Source organism: Parasteatoda tepidariorum, chromosome 4 (genome assembly GCF_043381705.1).
Source record: "Parasteatoda tepidariorum isolate YZ-2023 chromosome 4, CAS_Ptep_4.0, whole genome shotgun sequence".
Taxonomy (NCBI): Eukaryota; Metazoa; Arthropoda; class Arachnida; order Araneae; family Theridiidae; genus Parasteatoda; species Parasteatoda tepidariorum.
Window position 1 is genome coordinate 13,071,443 of NC_092207.1, and position 16,463 is coordinate 13,087,905.

Below are 16,463 nucleotides of genomic sequence, written 5' to 3' on the forward strand. Positions count from 1 at the left end.
TCGATTTTAAAGATCGTGCTTTATTGTTCATGGGGTTTAAAATCCCGGATTCAGAGGTAAAAACATTCAAAAGTCATGCATCCTCTATGTGGATCTGTTGCTATAGCTGAAAAAATAAATAAATAAACTTGCTTTAATTACTTTTACTAGGAAGATTAGTTTAAATAGAAAACACTTGAAGTTTTGATGCAAATAGATAAAAAGCATTAAATTGAGAATATTACATTTGGATTTAAAACCAATGAAAACCGTTTAAAAATAATTCAAAATGCAGAGATATGAAATATCCTGTTATGCATAATAATTATGCAATATTTTATAAGTATAAAATAACCTATCTGAAATATAAAGCTCTTATGTAGAACGCACTGATAATTTCGAATGCTTCAAACATCGTTAAGTAATCATGTAAGTGTTTTAAAACATAAATACTGGGAAATGAAACAAAGTTTAGTTACACTAGTAATAAAGAAAAGACAACTTTTATCTTAGTCGAAAAAGCAACCAATAGAAGAAACAAATGATAGTCTCATTTGAAGCCCCGCCCATTTTACACAGTAGGGAAATATTATAGGGATAAAAATTCCCCTCATAAAAGCGGGATTTTACGCTTTTGGTAATATTGAAGTTTGATTCTTTATCATTAAATGACATTGATAACTATAAAGAGAAAAAAAAAATTAGATAACAATTTTTTTTTTCATTTATTTGTTACTAAAATATCGTTATTAATGGGGAAATTTCCCCCTAACTATCTATAAATTTCATTTACAAAAAATACACATATATAAAAGCTAGACTACCGGTAAAAATTTAATCTTTTAAGTTCTAACCAGAATTCCTTAAAGATTTTAATATTTGGCAATGAAGGAAAAGTTGGGAGTAATGTTGGATAAACTAAAATCAGATCTTAACTTGAATGGGTCGATTAATAAGCCACTTCCCGATAAAGTTGAATCAAGATGCCCTTTTATTCAAAGTGAATCGGAGGTTAAATTGACCAATTTTGTAACTGGTAAAAAAATTTCTGATTCCCTTCATACTCGCTCGAAGGTAAGTTAAAATTTTATTTGTTTGTTGATGCATTTTTTTTAAAGACAAAGTTCATTTTCTTTAATGTAAACAAGGAATATTCTTTCAAAAGACTAATTTCCTATTATTTTAAAGAACATTTAAGTAAAAAATTTGTATAAAAAAATTATGAAAGTAATATAATTTTATAAAAGAAAATTTTATAATCTGAACGATTTATTGTAAAATCATACGCTGATGAACAAATTCTGGTAAAATTACCTTAATCGTTTGACGCAAAATTTTTATTAAACGTGGTTTTCAAAAACTTTTCATTATTTTTCATTAATTTAGGTCAAAATAAGTAAAAAATATTTAAGATTTTAATAATTTATGATTACGAAACATAGCGTGAAACACTATGTTTCGTATGCCTTTTTCTGCGTTAAATCTAAAATCTTTCAAACACGGTTCATTTCCAAATTATACATTTTCAACTTTGCACTTGCTATTATTTAGATTGAAGAGAAACAGATGTTCATCATTTAAAATTTTTAATTTATGAAATTAATTACTGGTAAATGTTTGAATATGAATGAAACAAAAATCAAAATTGTTTTTAATATTATATTATAGTACAAATATAATTCCGATAAATAATCTAACAGATATTTCTAGTAAATAAAAGCTGTTTTTTATAATTAAAAAATACCAAAATATATTTTTGCTTGTAGTTAGAATATCAGAAAATAATGATATCAGAATATAATATAATATAATATAATATAATATATATATATATATTGTCTGATGTGTATTTTATGTATTTTATGTTTGTACTGTTTTCTGGATTTTTTTATTTTAATAAACATTTACCCGNTGGACACCGGTGTCACTTCTGCGTCAAAGGATCTTTTTGTAGTTTTTTCGTTCAAGGGTACGGTTTCACCGGAAATTCTAGTTTTCAAAATTCTAGTTTTTATTACCACACATTTAGAAAAAAATACAAAATTGCAAAGTTAATTTAAACGAATAAAAGGTTCGTATGCCCAAATACATCATAATAAAATTACCAAATCTACCAAATTTTAGCAATTATTCTGAAATTTATATATTTTATTGTACATTACAATCGAGTAATAATTTATATATTAATTTTATATTTTACTGTTAATTTTAACAAAATTATTACCAAAGTCGTTTTGGTAAAACTTACCGTGCGTTTTGGTGTTCTTTATAGAGACAGAAACACGGTAAATTTTACAGCGTTTTAATTTTACCGAGTATTTACCGGTAAATTTTACCGTATGTCTGGAAGTTTTAACGATACTTTTTTCTCAACAGGTATTTACTGAAAAGGAGTCGCGACTTTTATTTTATTATAAAATTCATTTTTGAATCAGAAAAATAACACAATACATGATTGTTCGCAAGAAAGTAGGAATTTCTTTCTCTCCAGTATAATGAATTGCGAAATAATGTATTATTGTTAGATTTCTGAAAAGATTTGCATTAAAATTTACCTTGTTGCTGAATAACTGCAATTTGTTAAAATACAGTAACATTATCACGTTTTTATTATCGAAATACACAACTGTCAAGACTATAGGACCTTGAATGACTGCATCTATTAGACTAAAATGACTCAGGAAAGACATATATATTAGAACCATTTTATGTTAATGAAAAATACAAAATATGGTTATATATGTTGGATTAGGCAATATTTTAGCTCATTTGCATAATTACATCACTAAACAATATTAATTATTATAATATATGCCTCCCGAAACAAAATTTACGGTTTGCCAAATTTACACAACTGTTGTTCTATGTGATTAAGGATTTTTACAAAAAGTCACAAATATTTAACCCTTTGTCCCAACAAATGTTTAAGAATTACTAATGGACATATGTATCCCAAAATTAAGTACGGTCGGGACTTATATGTCCCAGCCTCAAAATTGATCACTGCTTGTCAGAAAAATCCCTAATATGTACTAAATTTGCCTTATTTGTGACCTATTTTGTCCTTTTGAATAATAAACTGGACAAAAAAAATCATTTTTTAAAATTCGTAGTCAAAGGGTTAAGATCAATAATTTATGCTCAAAGTGTATCGATACATTCGTTACCAAAAAACCATAACATTCCCTCCTATTTGAATGAAAACTGTGAAAATCAGTGAACAAAAAATTAAAATATTGAATTTTTATGACCCTTTTTAATAATTTTCTATTTTTGTTGTTCAGAACAAATACGTTAATATATTTGTAGGAAAATCATAACCTGACAAATTTTGAAATTATTTCTTAATCATTTATATTACCAACAAAAGAAACAATTAATCTCTGCTTCAAGATTCAGTTATGTATTATTTGCAATTAGTTTTGCATTAATTATGCATTTATTTAACATTATCTACGTAATAAGTTTTGCATTAATTATGCATATATTTAACATTATCAACGTAATAAGTTTTGCATCAATTATGCATTTATTTAACATTATCCACATAATAAGTTTTGTATTTTTATTGAACATGTTGTGATAACTTGTTGATAACTTTCCTTGAAGTGATCAGTGCAAAACATATCGATTTAAAGCAAAAATTAAAATTTAAAATTTTCATCAATAACTCTTTTAATTTTTAGTTCTCCTTGTGGCAATATTTAAAATACAGATAATGCATTTTATTTAAATTGTTTGCATTTTAAATTTTTTATAACTTTATTTTAACTTGCGTTAAAGTATTCCTTACCAATTGGAAAAAGTTGTGCGCTTTAGTACATTGTACACTTTTCAAAAAAATTCAGTGAGCTCTTAAAAACACATGTTTCAGTTTTCTTAAGGCAAGATTAGCATATCTCTAATCGTGTTATTTATCATTTAAATATCGAACAATATGTGTTACATGAAACGTAAGTCTTTATTATGTGCATTGTTACAAATTGTTCATTTAAGTTATCAGTTACTTTTTCCGTTTTTGATTATAGTAAGTGGTTTTTATCAAGCTATCTTGTAAAAAACATGTAATTTGAAATCGAATGTGATTTTTATCTTTTACGAGAGTAGTTCTACAGAACTGACTAATGTTTTTGTTTCTTTGTTAAAGATATTCAATACTAAAGTTCATAAAACAGGGAAACTTTGCATTGATATTTGTCAGAAATATGTTAAAATTAGCTATCAAATATATCTGTAGAGCTATTTAAAAAGCATTTTAATGTGTAGTATTGAATTCAAAAACGGAAAATAGTATGACTGATTAAAAAAAACGATTTGGAAACTGTTAATTGTCAAATTGTTTGCGAAAATTAATTTCTTTCCTCATTTCAAAGATTTTTTTTATCAAAAATGACATACCATGTCATTTTAATGTTACAAATTATTTTACTTCAAAAATTAATAAGTTGTACAAAATTTGAGGACTTAATTTATCACGTAATAGGAAATATACTAAAAACTGGATTAATTTCTTTTCTCATCCTAAAGATTTTTTTATCAAAAATAACATATCATGTCAATTCTATGATACAGATTATTCGACATCAGAAATTTATAAGTAGTGCAAAATTTGAAAACTTAATTTATCATGTAATAGGAAATGTACTAAAAAATGAATTGGTTAATTAATTTCTTTTCTCATGTCAGAGATTTTTTTTATAAAAAATAACATACCATGTCTTTTTTAAGTTACAAATTATTCTACATCAAAAATTAATAAGTTGTACCAAATTTGAGGACTTAAGAACTTAATTTATCACATAATAGGAAATATACTAAAAACTAAATTAATTTCTTCTCTCATTTCAGAGATTTTTTTTAATCAAAAATAACATACAATGTCTTTTTTAAGTTACAAATTATTCTACATCAAAAATTATTAAGTTGTACAAAATTTGAGGACTTAATTTATTACGTAATAGGAAATATGCTAAAAACTAAGTTATTTTATATTTTAACTGTAGCCGAAAGTTTTCATTTGAAAACTATAAATGCATATTAGTTTAAAATGGATCTAATGTGTGTGTGTTTTTTTAGGAATTTAATTGTAATACAAATAAATGCGTTTAAATCATTATTCTTTTTTTTGTTTAAAACTGTTAAGTTGTTTTCGCATCAAACTGGTAAAAAAACTGATAGTTAATAAATATTAGGTGTAAATTCAAGGTATATGTTTCACGGGAAAATTACATTAAAACACAACGAATAAAATATAGATAATTCACTTGGCACAACTCTTGATGTTATAATCAATCTTTCCTTTGCGAATATTACCGTTCTATCACTACAAATTGCTATATACTACTAACAAGTTAAAATTTCTTTGCATTCAGAAAATTAAAACTTATTGACTTAAGAACAATAGTTATACTGAATAAACAGAGTTCCGTTATTTTTTTCCACTGAGTAAACTTTATCATAATTTATCTGAATTTAATAAAATCATAACCATGAAATAAATGAAATCAAAAACTGCGATATCTGAGCTGAAATAAAATCCTAATTTCAACAGTTATGAATGATTGCTTATTCTATAATAAACAAAATTAATTATAAGAATGCAAAATAACTAATTTTGTGAAAATTAAAAATATTAAACACTGTAAAATAATGCGTATTAGTACAAGAAAATCTCTAGAAAAATTGGATTCCATAATTTTTTCTTGTAGCATTACAACATCAAACTTAGTAAACTTGCTATGTTTAATGTTTACTACACTGTAAAAAAAATTCCGCAAACTTACGGTTGGTTGATGAGTTAATTGTGCAAAACTTTAAAATTTAAAAAGTAAATCAGTAGTCTCAATGGTTTTTTAGTACGCAAGAACAAGTTTTTTATTTCCGTAAAAATTACGAAAGAAATCCGTTATCAGACTAATTTTTACCATTATAAAACAAGTTTTTACAACAAAAATAAATATGTTGTTCAAGCAAACTCTTACCAGAAGGGACCAAGTTTTTTCAGTGAAAGCTACGATGTAATCTGTACTCGCTCCAGATGAGAATGTTTAATGTCGGCAGAATTTGTATCACCCAGTCATCGCTGGGATTCGAGCCTGAATCACTTAATCATAAGAAGCGTGCTCTGTCCCTTGAGCCAATGCAGCTCAAGTTTCTTCTGAAGAAGAAATTGTGATAATGAGAATTTCGCTTCGATATTATATTAATTTTACAATAAAATTTTTATTTATACGATGTTCAAAACCATAAATCTATAGCTAAAAAGTAAGAAAATAAGTATAGGAAATAAGTATAGAAAGTATAGAAAATAAAGAAAAGTAAGAAAATAAGTATAGAAAATAATCGTAAAATTATTGGAGTAAACGTAAAGTTATATAATGGAACCCAAAACTGCATGGCAATAACTCGAATTTCAAATGGCTGTCTTACTCCATTTGGGATTAACACTAGAAAGACTGAAATTTAGTACATACCTACATTGCTAAAAATGACTGGATTGTAAAAGAATAAATAATGTGTAAAAAAATTTGCTTAAAATTATTTTTTAATATTTTTTATATTATTTACAGTTATATAGCAAGTTATTAGTAAATATTAACAATAAAAAATTATATGTTGTACAAAATTCTAAGAATTTGTGTCATTATTTACATCATTGTTTTGAAATTAAAAGCAGTCAAAATGACTTCCTCACCCAATCTAGTGTTAAGATGATAAACGGAGAAGAAACGTTTTTTCAACAAAACTATTAAATATACGGAGAAATTCTGAAAAAACAGCGGATCAATGTAAATAATGCTACTAGAAGCGCTAATCGAATCCGAGTTTCTCGGAAATTTTCTGTCACTGCTACAGATGTTTTTTTATGGTATAGTAAATTATGATGAATTATATTATAATAATGAAATATTTTATAATATAGCCAATTACGTGCTCTTCATCATCATGCAAAGGAGCTTTGATGAGTGGGCAGTCTTCCGTAACAGTATGCGATTCCAAGAAAGACATCTTAAAAGAAGCTCTGCAGTTCCAAGAAGAATACTTCGCGTCTTTGAAAAAGTAAGAACTTAACTTCAGTCAAACTGTTTTGTCTGTTTTTATTGACATACACTATCTGGCCAAAAAAGTATCCGGACACCGAGTGGTATGGTAATGGACTTAAAGCTCCATGAGTCACATATTAATGTGATGTCAGTCACCCTTTTGCATCGATGATAGCCTGCACACGTCTTTGAAGACTTTCCGCCAGATTTTGATAGGTGGCCATAGGAATTGACTTCCAAACTTCCATCACAGCTGAAGTGAGTGCTTGCAGTGAGGATGGTCGATTTGGCTGGCTACGTAATCTGCTCTCTAATTCGTTCCAAAGATGTTCTATGGGATTTAGATCGGGTTTCTGAGAAAGCCAGTCCAGTTTTTGAACACCCATTTCGTCAAACCACGTCTGTGAGCCGCGATGGCTCAGGGGATAGAGCGTTCGCCTTCCAATGAGACGAACCGGGTTCGAATCCCAGTCGAAACAAATTCCGCATCCGGCTTACACCCACCACAGTGCTGACGTGAAATATCCTCAGTGGTAGACGGATTATGGGTAAAAGTCCCCTCGCCCTCAGGCTAACCGTGGGAGGTTCTCGTGGTCTTCCTCGCCATGTAACGCAAATGTGGGTTAGCTCCATCAAAAAGACCTCAACGAAGGCAAATTTCTCCCAATACTCGATTCAGGAGTTCCCTTGTCTTCTGGATTGGGTTCAAAATTACAAGGCTACGGAGTTGAACATTAGTAGTCGTAAACCCATAAAATTGGGTCTGTTGCTCAACGACGGTTATAAAATAAACCACGTCTGTGGAATCTTCGATGTGTGAATGGAGCAGTTATCCTTCTGGCATAGGAATAGGCCTTCTCCGAAATATTGCCGTAGAGTTGGGAGTGCAGCATTGTCCAGATTATCCACATACATATCAGAGTTCATGTCTCCACCCACAGGAACTAGTGGACACAGGTCAAACCACGAGAAACACCCCCACACCATTATACTTCCGACCCCATAACAACTGTGTGTCCGGATACTTTTGGCCGGATAGTGTAGCGTAGAAGTATTTAAAGAATTTCCATTCTAGCTTAGAAATAAACTGTAATCTCTCATCTACGGTAATCAAATATTCCTTCAAGATTTTCCTCTTTGACACATTAAAATTTTACATGTTCGAAATAATAAGACAGCAATAATTAGATCAAAAGTTAATAAAGTGTTCCGTTTTATTATTTTGGAATCGTACATAATACACGGAGGAAAAAATTCTATTAAAATTATCGTACTGTATAATAATAATATTTCTAATTAAAAAAACATCTTTCTGTTAATAAAAACGAAAATATACGGTATTTGAACCATTCATTAGGAAATTATTCCGCGTATAGAATTATTCCGTTCATATGGTTTACCGAAAATTCTGGTTCTCAAAATTACAGATCATCTAACCACACAATTAGAGAAAAATTCAAAACTGAGAAAGCAAATCTAACCGAAAGAATTGTTTGATGCCATGCTCTTAGGTTTCATGATAAAATTATTAAATTTTACCACACTTTATTATTAATTTAACCAAAATCATTATTAAAGCGCTTTGATGAAAATAACTGAGCTTTTTGACATACCATTTTTTGTTGCCATACAGCCAGAAACAAACTAAGTTTGACCATATTTTGGGAGACCTGACCATGTTTTTATCTGTGATAATTTTTTTTAAAAACTGTTTGAAATTCGCAAGTATGTCAAAATATAATGAATATAAAGGAATAACAATCCTTTACTAAGACATTATTACTATTTCATGCAATATTCATTATTCGGTTAAAAAATTGCATCATGTCATATTTTGAGTTAACGTAAATTAAGTATATATATATGTAATTTTCGTTAACTCAAAAAGTTGACATGATGCAAGTTTTTAACCGAATAATGAATAATGCATTAAATAGTAATAATGTCGATTTCCTAGGAAATCTAGCATTTAAATAAAAACACTATTTATATTCCTAGCCCCTTAAAAATGCTAAGATTATTTCCAAGGGTACAAGTTTATCTTATTTTCATCTTATTATATTTGCAAGTTTTATTTCATTAAATTCTGATTTATTACGTGTGATTATGTGTATTGTCGTTATCTAATATATTTTTTGTTTTATTGATGTTGTCGTTTTTATGACAATAACGTTTGTTATCATTGAATATAGAAAAGCGTGATTAATCCAGAATGATCTTGATTCAATGACAAAAATCAATTGATTGTATTGTTGTGATATATTTATCTTAAAAACAACTTTGACCTTTGACGAAAGCGTGAATGAAGGGTGAAGGGTTTCGAAATAATAAAACTAATGAAGATTATTGATGCTATTTTAAGGAAAAATGTATTTTAAATATTAAGTTGATCAAAAATTCCAATTATCTCTTTTGCCACTTCAATAGGTTTTTTTTATTCTTCATTTTTATTTTATAACCGTCTTTGAACAACCGACCCAATTTTTGTGTTTAAAACTACCAATGTTCAACTCCTTAGCCTTGTAAATTTTGAACATAATCCAGAAGATAAGAGAATTCAGGTTTTAGGGAACAATAGGTTTGAAAAAATTTCTAAATTATACAGAGCTTAATCAACCTCCAAAATACACTAAATAAATATTCCAGTGCAATTTAAAATAAATTGGACGCATTAAAATAAATTTTCTTAAATTATAATTTGAATACTTTTTAAAACTGCATGCTATATAAAGCTTTTAATCAATGGAGGCATTTTTTATTGTGCCTGAAAGAAAATTAAATAAGCAATTTTTGTTGTGTATCGAAACGAAACATTATTTACAAATAATCATTTAAGTCGAATCATGTATGTTTTAATAGAAAATTCGCATCATAAATTAGAAATTAGATGCTTCACTTAACACAAATATAATCTCTCACAATTTTTTATCGTAATTTCAAAACGGAAATTCTTTTAACCAACGTTATACAAGTATATTTGAATTCTTGTAATAAAAAGAAATTCTTAAATATTACATTTTATCAAACGAAAAAGGTTTTGTATCGGAGAAATAATTGGAAAAAAAATTAGTAATATGCATACTTATTAATAGCAAGAAGTGAATTAGTAATAAAACTCTATTCTTACGTTTTAAATGTATAATATATCACAATATGAAAACCAAATATTGTGTATTGACCAATTTTAGAATCAGTCAATAACATTAAACATACAGTATGCTTTTTTTTATAGCTATCAATCTCATGCCATCGCATTTTTTTTATAACTACATTTTAATCCATAAATTTTCGATGCACATGGACAAAATATTTGAATATATATACTCTCCAAATATAGGGTATCCGAAATGAGACTGGTAGTATTCAAAAATCTATAACAGCAAAACCAACAAAATTAAAAAACAATTGTTGCAGAAAAATCGTGTGATAGGATAATGTTTTCCTCTCAAAATTCCTGGTTTAGGTTTTAACTTTTTTTTCAACAGACGAGGATACAGATAGTTAGAAGTCGAAATCAAATTCAAATAATTGAAAAATCACAATTTTGAAAATTTTGATAGTTTTCAATGAATGAAAATCCCTTTATAAAATTTTTGAACTGTCCAACAAACATTCCGCAAACAAAATATCCGAAGTAAAAGTATAATGACAAACAAATACTCGAACTCATTATCATAAGCACTGCATTCATGAAAACGACGAAAGGGAGTTGCAGTGCCATCTGTCGGAAACTTTTAGACTCAAAATAAATAGTTTTTAAAGGAACGGTATGGTCTGACACATGAATTTGTTATAACAAAACTTTTCTTATTTATCATTCCTCAAATGTAAATTATTGAGAAAACGTCAGTCAAATTTAAGACAATCTGCACATTCGTCATATCTTAACACAACATTAGAAAAACTTTTGTTAACTTTTAATTCATTTCCTGTCTAATATTTTTATGAAAAGACATTTCATCATTTTTTTATTTATATTTGTAAACAATTTCAAATGCAGGGTAATGATTACAATTGAAGTTTTTATTCAATTCTACGTGTTTGAACATCAAGACGAAACGTGAGCTTGCTCGTGAGTTTACTCAAATGTCTGGATAACTTCCATGGTTATAATGCACAAGGGGTAACAAAAGCATGCCAATAACCAGAATTAATTTCGATTCTTTTCAGCACTTCCCCTGAAGACTTCCGGTTACGTGTGAAAGAGATAGAAGAAGAAATATATGAAAAAGGAACTTACACATTGACATCCGATGAACTATCGTTTGGTGCCAAATTAGCATGGAGGAATGCATCCAGATGTATTGGAAGAATTCAATGGAGCAAATTGGAACTTTTTGACAGGAGAGATGTGACGTCAACCAGAGAAATGTACTCTGCATTGTGTACTCATCTTGAATATGCAACAAATGGCGGAAACATAAGGTAATTTTTACACGGAACTAAAAAAAATTTAACAAACACTGCATAGTTCTACTTGTGGAGTTTTACTATGACAATGTAGGAATCCACTTCGTTGATGAGATTAAATAAATAGCGTTTCGATTCTAATTATAGTGAAATACACAAATTCGAACCTGTGCCGCTTGCGGTTGTTGTTCCCATTTCTAAAATGTTCCAAGTATCTTCGACAGAATAAGCTGCAAACCTATTTTAATACCATGTTCAAAAAAAAATTTTCCGAAATTTTTTTGTATCAACTAGTTTTTGTCAAAAATTAGAAAAACGCAAGCTTTCAAATTGATAAATGATATATATAAGTATAATAAAAACACCATTAGATATAACTAGAAATAACTATAAAATCACCATTAGATATAACACATTTAATAATACTACATAAAGATAATGTTAATCAAAACTCTCAGCTTAGTGACCTCGCTTTAACTATAAAGATTATAACTCTCGAAATCTATTAAAGTCTCTAATGGCTCCCAAAAGTAGTTGTAATTCATCCTAACAGATTAGTTGGTTACGGCGCAGTTTTTGTTGTTGTTGCTGTGGTTCATTTACGTCGCACTAGAACTGCACAATGGACTATTGGCGACGGTCTGGGAAACATCCCTGAGGATGATCCGAAGACATACCATCACAATTTTGATCCTCTGCAGAGGGGATGGCACCCCCGCTTCGGTAGCCCGACGACCTGCACGTGAAGTCGAGCACTTTACGGTAGAACAGTTTAACGAGGACCAATACCGCACACCCTCAGTCCCATCGTAGGCTGATCAAATTGGTCACCCATCCACACACTGACCATTAACGCCTGACTTTGATGATATACAGGAAACCATGCCTTGCAATCTGTCCACTGGTAGGATTCAGTCTCATTTTTCAAATCTGTGACTTCAGTCCATTGTAGATTATGGATTAGAAAAATTATATTACAAATTAGAAAGATTTGGGAAGTAACATTTATTTAAACATTTTTTTAGCTAAATGATAAGGAGGAACGACAAAGCGTGATATTTTAAGGCCCACTATTATTGTTAAATAAAGTATAAAAATTTTAACAATAGTATGAAACTGGAAAGAAAAAATAGAAAAAAAAAACTGTCTTCATATTTATTCCAAATATGTAGGTAAAAATCAGGGATTTTAAGCGTCGAAAGATAATATTTAAAGGGATCCACGAAATTTATGATTCATAAATGGTTATAAATTATTCTAGATTACTCAGAAAGGAAAAAACCTAAATTTGCAAGACATTATATTTTGATTCGACATTAAGTCTTCACGCGAATGTACTATCACTCCCGCATACATGCATATATTAGTGCAAATTATAAAAAAGAAAAATATTAAATAAATTCTATCACCAAGTAGCAAGGATTTCTATTTTGTTTAGGTTTTTGTTTTGTTTAACAAGAATTGCTATTTTGTCAAGGATTAAGTTTTGTTCTTTTTTTTATTATTCATTTTTCAATTTATTCTATCACCATTAATTTCTGCATTCTAAGTGAACATCAATATTTTTTCAGTGATTTTATTTACCTTATAATAAAAAATACAAAATGCGTTTAAAGAATAGTTATTCAAGTGGCCGTTTTCAAAAAGTTATTAATAAGCTAAAGTCCTTAGACTCATTTGCTGAAATTAAACGTTGATTATGCTGAATATTGAGCAATTATAATTCAAATCTCAAGTTACAGGTTCTGCGTTTGTTATATTTAAAAAAAATGCTACTGAATTTGTCATATTAAAACACCTACTAATCAAGTGTTTAAACTTTGCAGTAATAATATGATTGTGCTGTTATTTTTTCAAAGGTCAGCGATCACACTCTTTCCACCGAGAGTAGAAGGAAGAGAAGACTTTCGAGTGTGGAATCCCCAACTCATCAACTACGCTGGATATCTCCAACCCGATGGGAGTGTCATAGGAGATCCTGGAAGAGTTCAGCTAACAAGGGTAAGAAAAAACGGAAAAAATATTTTTAGAAATGCCACTTGGCAAAAATTGGTGAACTTTTTTGTTGTTGTTGCTCAAATTGCGTTTTATTTACTTGTTGCCAAATTAAAAGGCGCTTATCATGTCTTCATATTCGTGTATTACCCGAAATTGTAAAATTCTCTTGCTTGTTTGCTTGCTTTCGTATGCCTGTTAAGGCAGAGGGGTGCGATTGTTCGTATTTTCCAGTGGCGCCATCTATGGCCAAGAATTCGACTTATGCCACACCCATTACATCATGCTCGTTTATAGGGTATATTATTATTCATACATCCATTCATTCATCCACAAATCGTAATTTTGACCTAAATCAGAGAACGATCAATCTCCAATTCAGTACCCCCAGAGGTTTGGATTTGTTATGGGAACATGGAGGACTTTGCTACTTGACAGATTTAACTTGCATCAGTCACCATTTTACTACACGGGGAGTCTTCGGCCGGCGGGGTTCGAACTCACGAACCCTTGGACATGGGCCCAGCACCCTACCGACCAGGCTTAAAGTTGGATAAACAGCTGCCTCGATCATGTGTATTCTCATGCCCATTTCAAGTTTGTATAAGCCAACATTATGTGAGGACACTGTTTCTGTCCTTTTTACAACTATGATTGGTGAAAGCTCGTTCAATAACTGCTCAGCAGTATTGGCCGCTGCTAATAAACGAAATAGCTAGCGATAAACGAGATGAGGATGTTTATCAGTAGAACTCGAATGCGTCTGATACAATCAATAGGTGAGGTAACAAAATTGATGCCATGTGCTAAATCTACGCAATTAATGCAATATGCTAAATCTACACAAATTCTAAATCTATTGAAGTGATGCAATGTACTAAATCTACCTGAATTCTAAATTGATGCAATGTGCTAAAATATCCAAAAAAGCTACTGATCTATAATTTTACCCACGATTGTAAATAATAGAACATCTTTTTTTTTATAATCTTTATCCGTTTGAAATAATGTATCATAAAATTTCCTCAAAATAAAATTACTTGATCGAAGTGCTTGGCAAAGCTGAAAATACTAGCTTTATTTCTTACTTTTACCGACCGGCCTGTGTAGGGGGCAGGGAACTGTCTTTGCATCAGAAAGGTTCTGGGTTCGAATCCCGGGCAAGGCATGGATGATTTTTCCTTCTCTGTACTATCTGTCTGCACTGTGGGAGTGATGTTGACCCACCTAATATGGTGCCCCTGAAAGAGAGGTCAACAAAATCGCCCTGAAAATGCCTGAATTGACGGATGATAACACAGGTGGGCATTGGGAAAAAAAAATTTTTTACTTCCTTTCAGGGAAGAATTTTAATTCTGTTATTCGAATTGTTTTTCTTCTTGCAGATTTGCCAAAGATTAGGATGGAGAGGTAAAGGAGGAAGATTCGATATCTTGCCGTGGGTTGTGTCAGCACCAAATGAAGGTGTAAAGTATTATGAAGTACCAGAGGAATTGATTTTAATGGTGAAACTGGAGCATCCTAAATATAAGTGGTTTGAAGAACTTGACATAAAATGGTACGCTGTTCCAGCAGTGGCAGATATGATGCTGGACATTGGAGGTATACAGTTTACGGCAGCTCCTTTTAATGGCTGGTACATGGCAACAGAAATTGGAGCCAGAAACTTGTGTGATCCGTACAGATTTAACATGATGGAGGTAAAATTATTCTTTTTTATAAATTTTGGCCTTTTTGTCATACTGTAATTGGCAAATTGTACAAATGAGGATTCTAAAGACATTTTGGTAAATTCGAGTTAGTTTTAAAATGATAAGGTTAATTTTTTTTGTTTTGAATCTCTGAATTCTTCATTTCATTATGGAGGTATTAGATATGCAAATTTGGAGACATATTGATTTTCTAATTTTTTTAGAGAGAAGTTTTTTTTCTTTAAATCTTTCTATATAGCAATCTGCATTCACTTTGATTTACGTTTAACTTTAAACGTAATCATTTTTTGAATGGGCGAAAGTTAGCAATTCAGCGTTTGGTATTCAAATTTCTACAATTAGCGAAATAAAAAATGAAACAGTTCGAATTACTTTCGTTATGATAATACGATTTTCATGTATTGTATACGTATGCACAATACATGATACGTGATGGAGGCAATTCGATGTTTCAACAACGAAATTCAGCCACATTTATGCAAATTGTTACTGAAAAATTTTAAGAAAAAAAGTGCGTATCTGCCAGCAAAGCCATGAAAGGCATTTCCTTGATCTGTTATTCTATATCTTACCCTATCATACGTATTTTATGTTTCAATAAAAAAATAGATATCATTGAAAATACAGGGTTATTCCTAATTCCCTCCACCTGTAAACGCCATTTTTCTTTACTACAACTGTCTTCAGTGGTGCATGTTACTGCCATCTACCGGCAACTGCTTAAATTAAAACTTGAATACTTTCGGAATAATTTCATATGTTCTTTTTTGCCATATTCTTCTTCGTTTTTTTACTATAACGCTTCGAAACCCCGGAGGGTATTATGAATAACACTGTAGTTATAATCTCATCAACTCATGAAATCGATATAATCTTGTGTAAAATATGGGACACACTTTAGTTGCATTGAACATTTTTGATGTCATCCCGTTGCGTGACTAAGAATACAATATGACCGTAATCTGATGAGGTATTACATGCTATCGAACGTATTTCCAGCAAGTATGTAGATAAAGGAGAGACTTTTTAAGATTTTTGTCAACACTTTATTCCCTAATGTCCTTGAAACCTCTTCCGCTTCGAAAAACAGTAAAACAAATGTTGCTTTAAACTTTTATCTACTGTGATCTGCTTTAAGAATTTATAAAAATAATTGAATATCGTAAATTTAAATATAATTAAAATGAGATCATTCCCCCAAGAAATCTTATCAAAAACGTCTTTTTAAACCCTTACACCATTAAGCTCCTAAATTTTACTATTCTTTTGATAATTATTTGAAATTAAGCGTACCATGAAATATAATGATAAGTGGAATCTTGTT

At 29.9% G+C, this 16,463-nt stretch overlaps 1 protein-coding gene across 1 annotated transcript in view; it reads left to right on the forward strand.

The window, feature by feature from the left end:
- Window positions 1-729: 729 nt before the first annotated feature.
- The window catches only part of LOC107451684 (nitric oxide synthase, inducible-like), a 36,996-nt gene continuing 21,262 nt past the window's right edge, over window positions 730-16,463 (forward strand). The window contains exons 1-5 of the mRNA XM_016067851.4: window positions 730-1,053; window positions 6,902-7,038; window positions 11,193-11,447; window positions 13,292-13,433; window positions 14,813-15,127. Coding sequence (XP_015923337.1) covers window positions 865-1,053; window positions 6,902-7,038; window positions 11,193-11,447; window positions 13,292-13,433; window positions 14,813-15,127 — 1,038 coding nt within the window. The 5' untranslated portion in view covers window positions 730-864. The remainder of the gene's footprint in view (window positions 1,054-6,901; window positions 7,039-11,192; window positions 11,448-13,291; window positions 13,434-14,812; window positions 15,128-16,463) is intronic.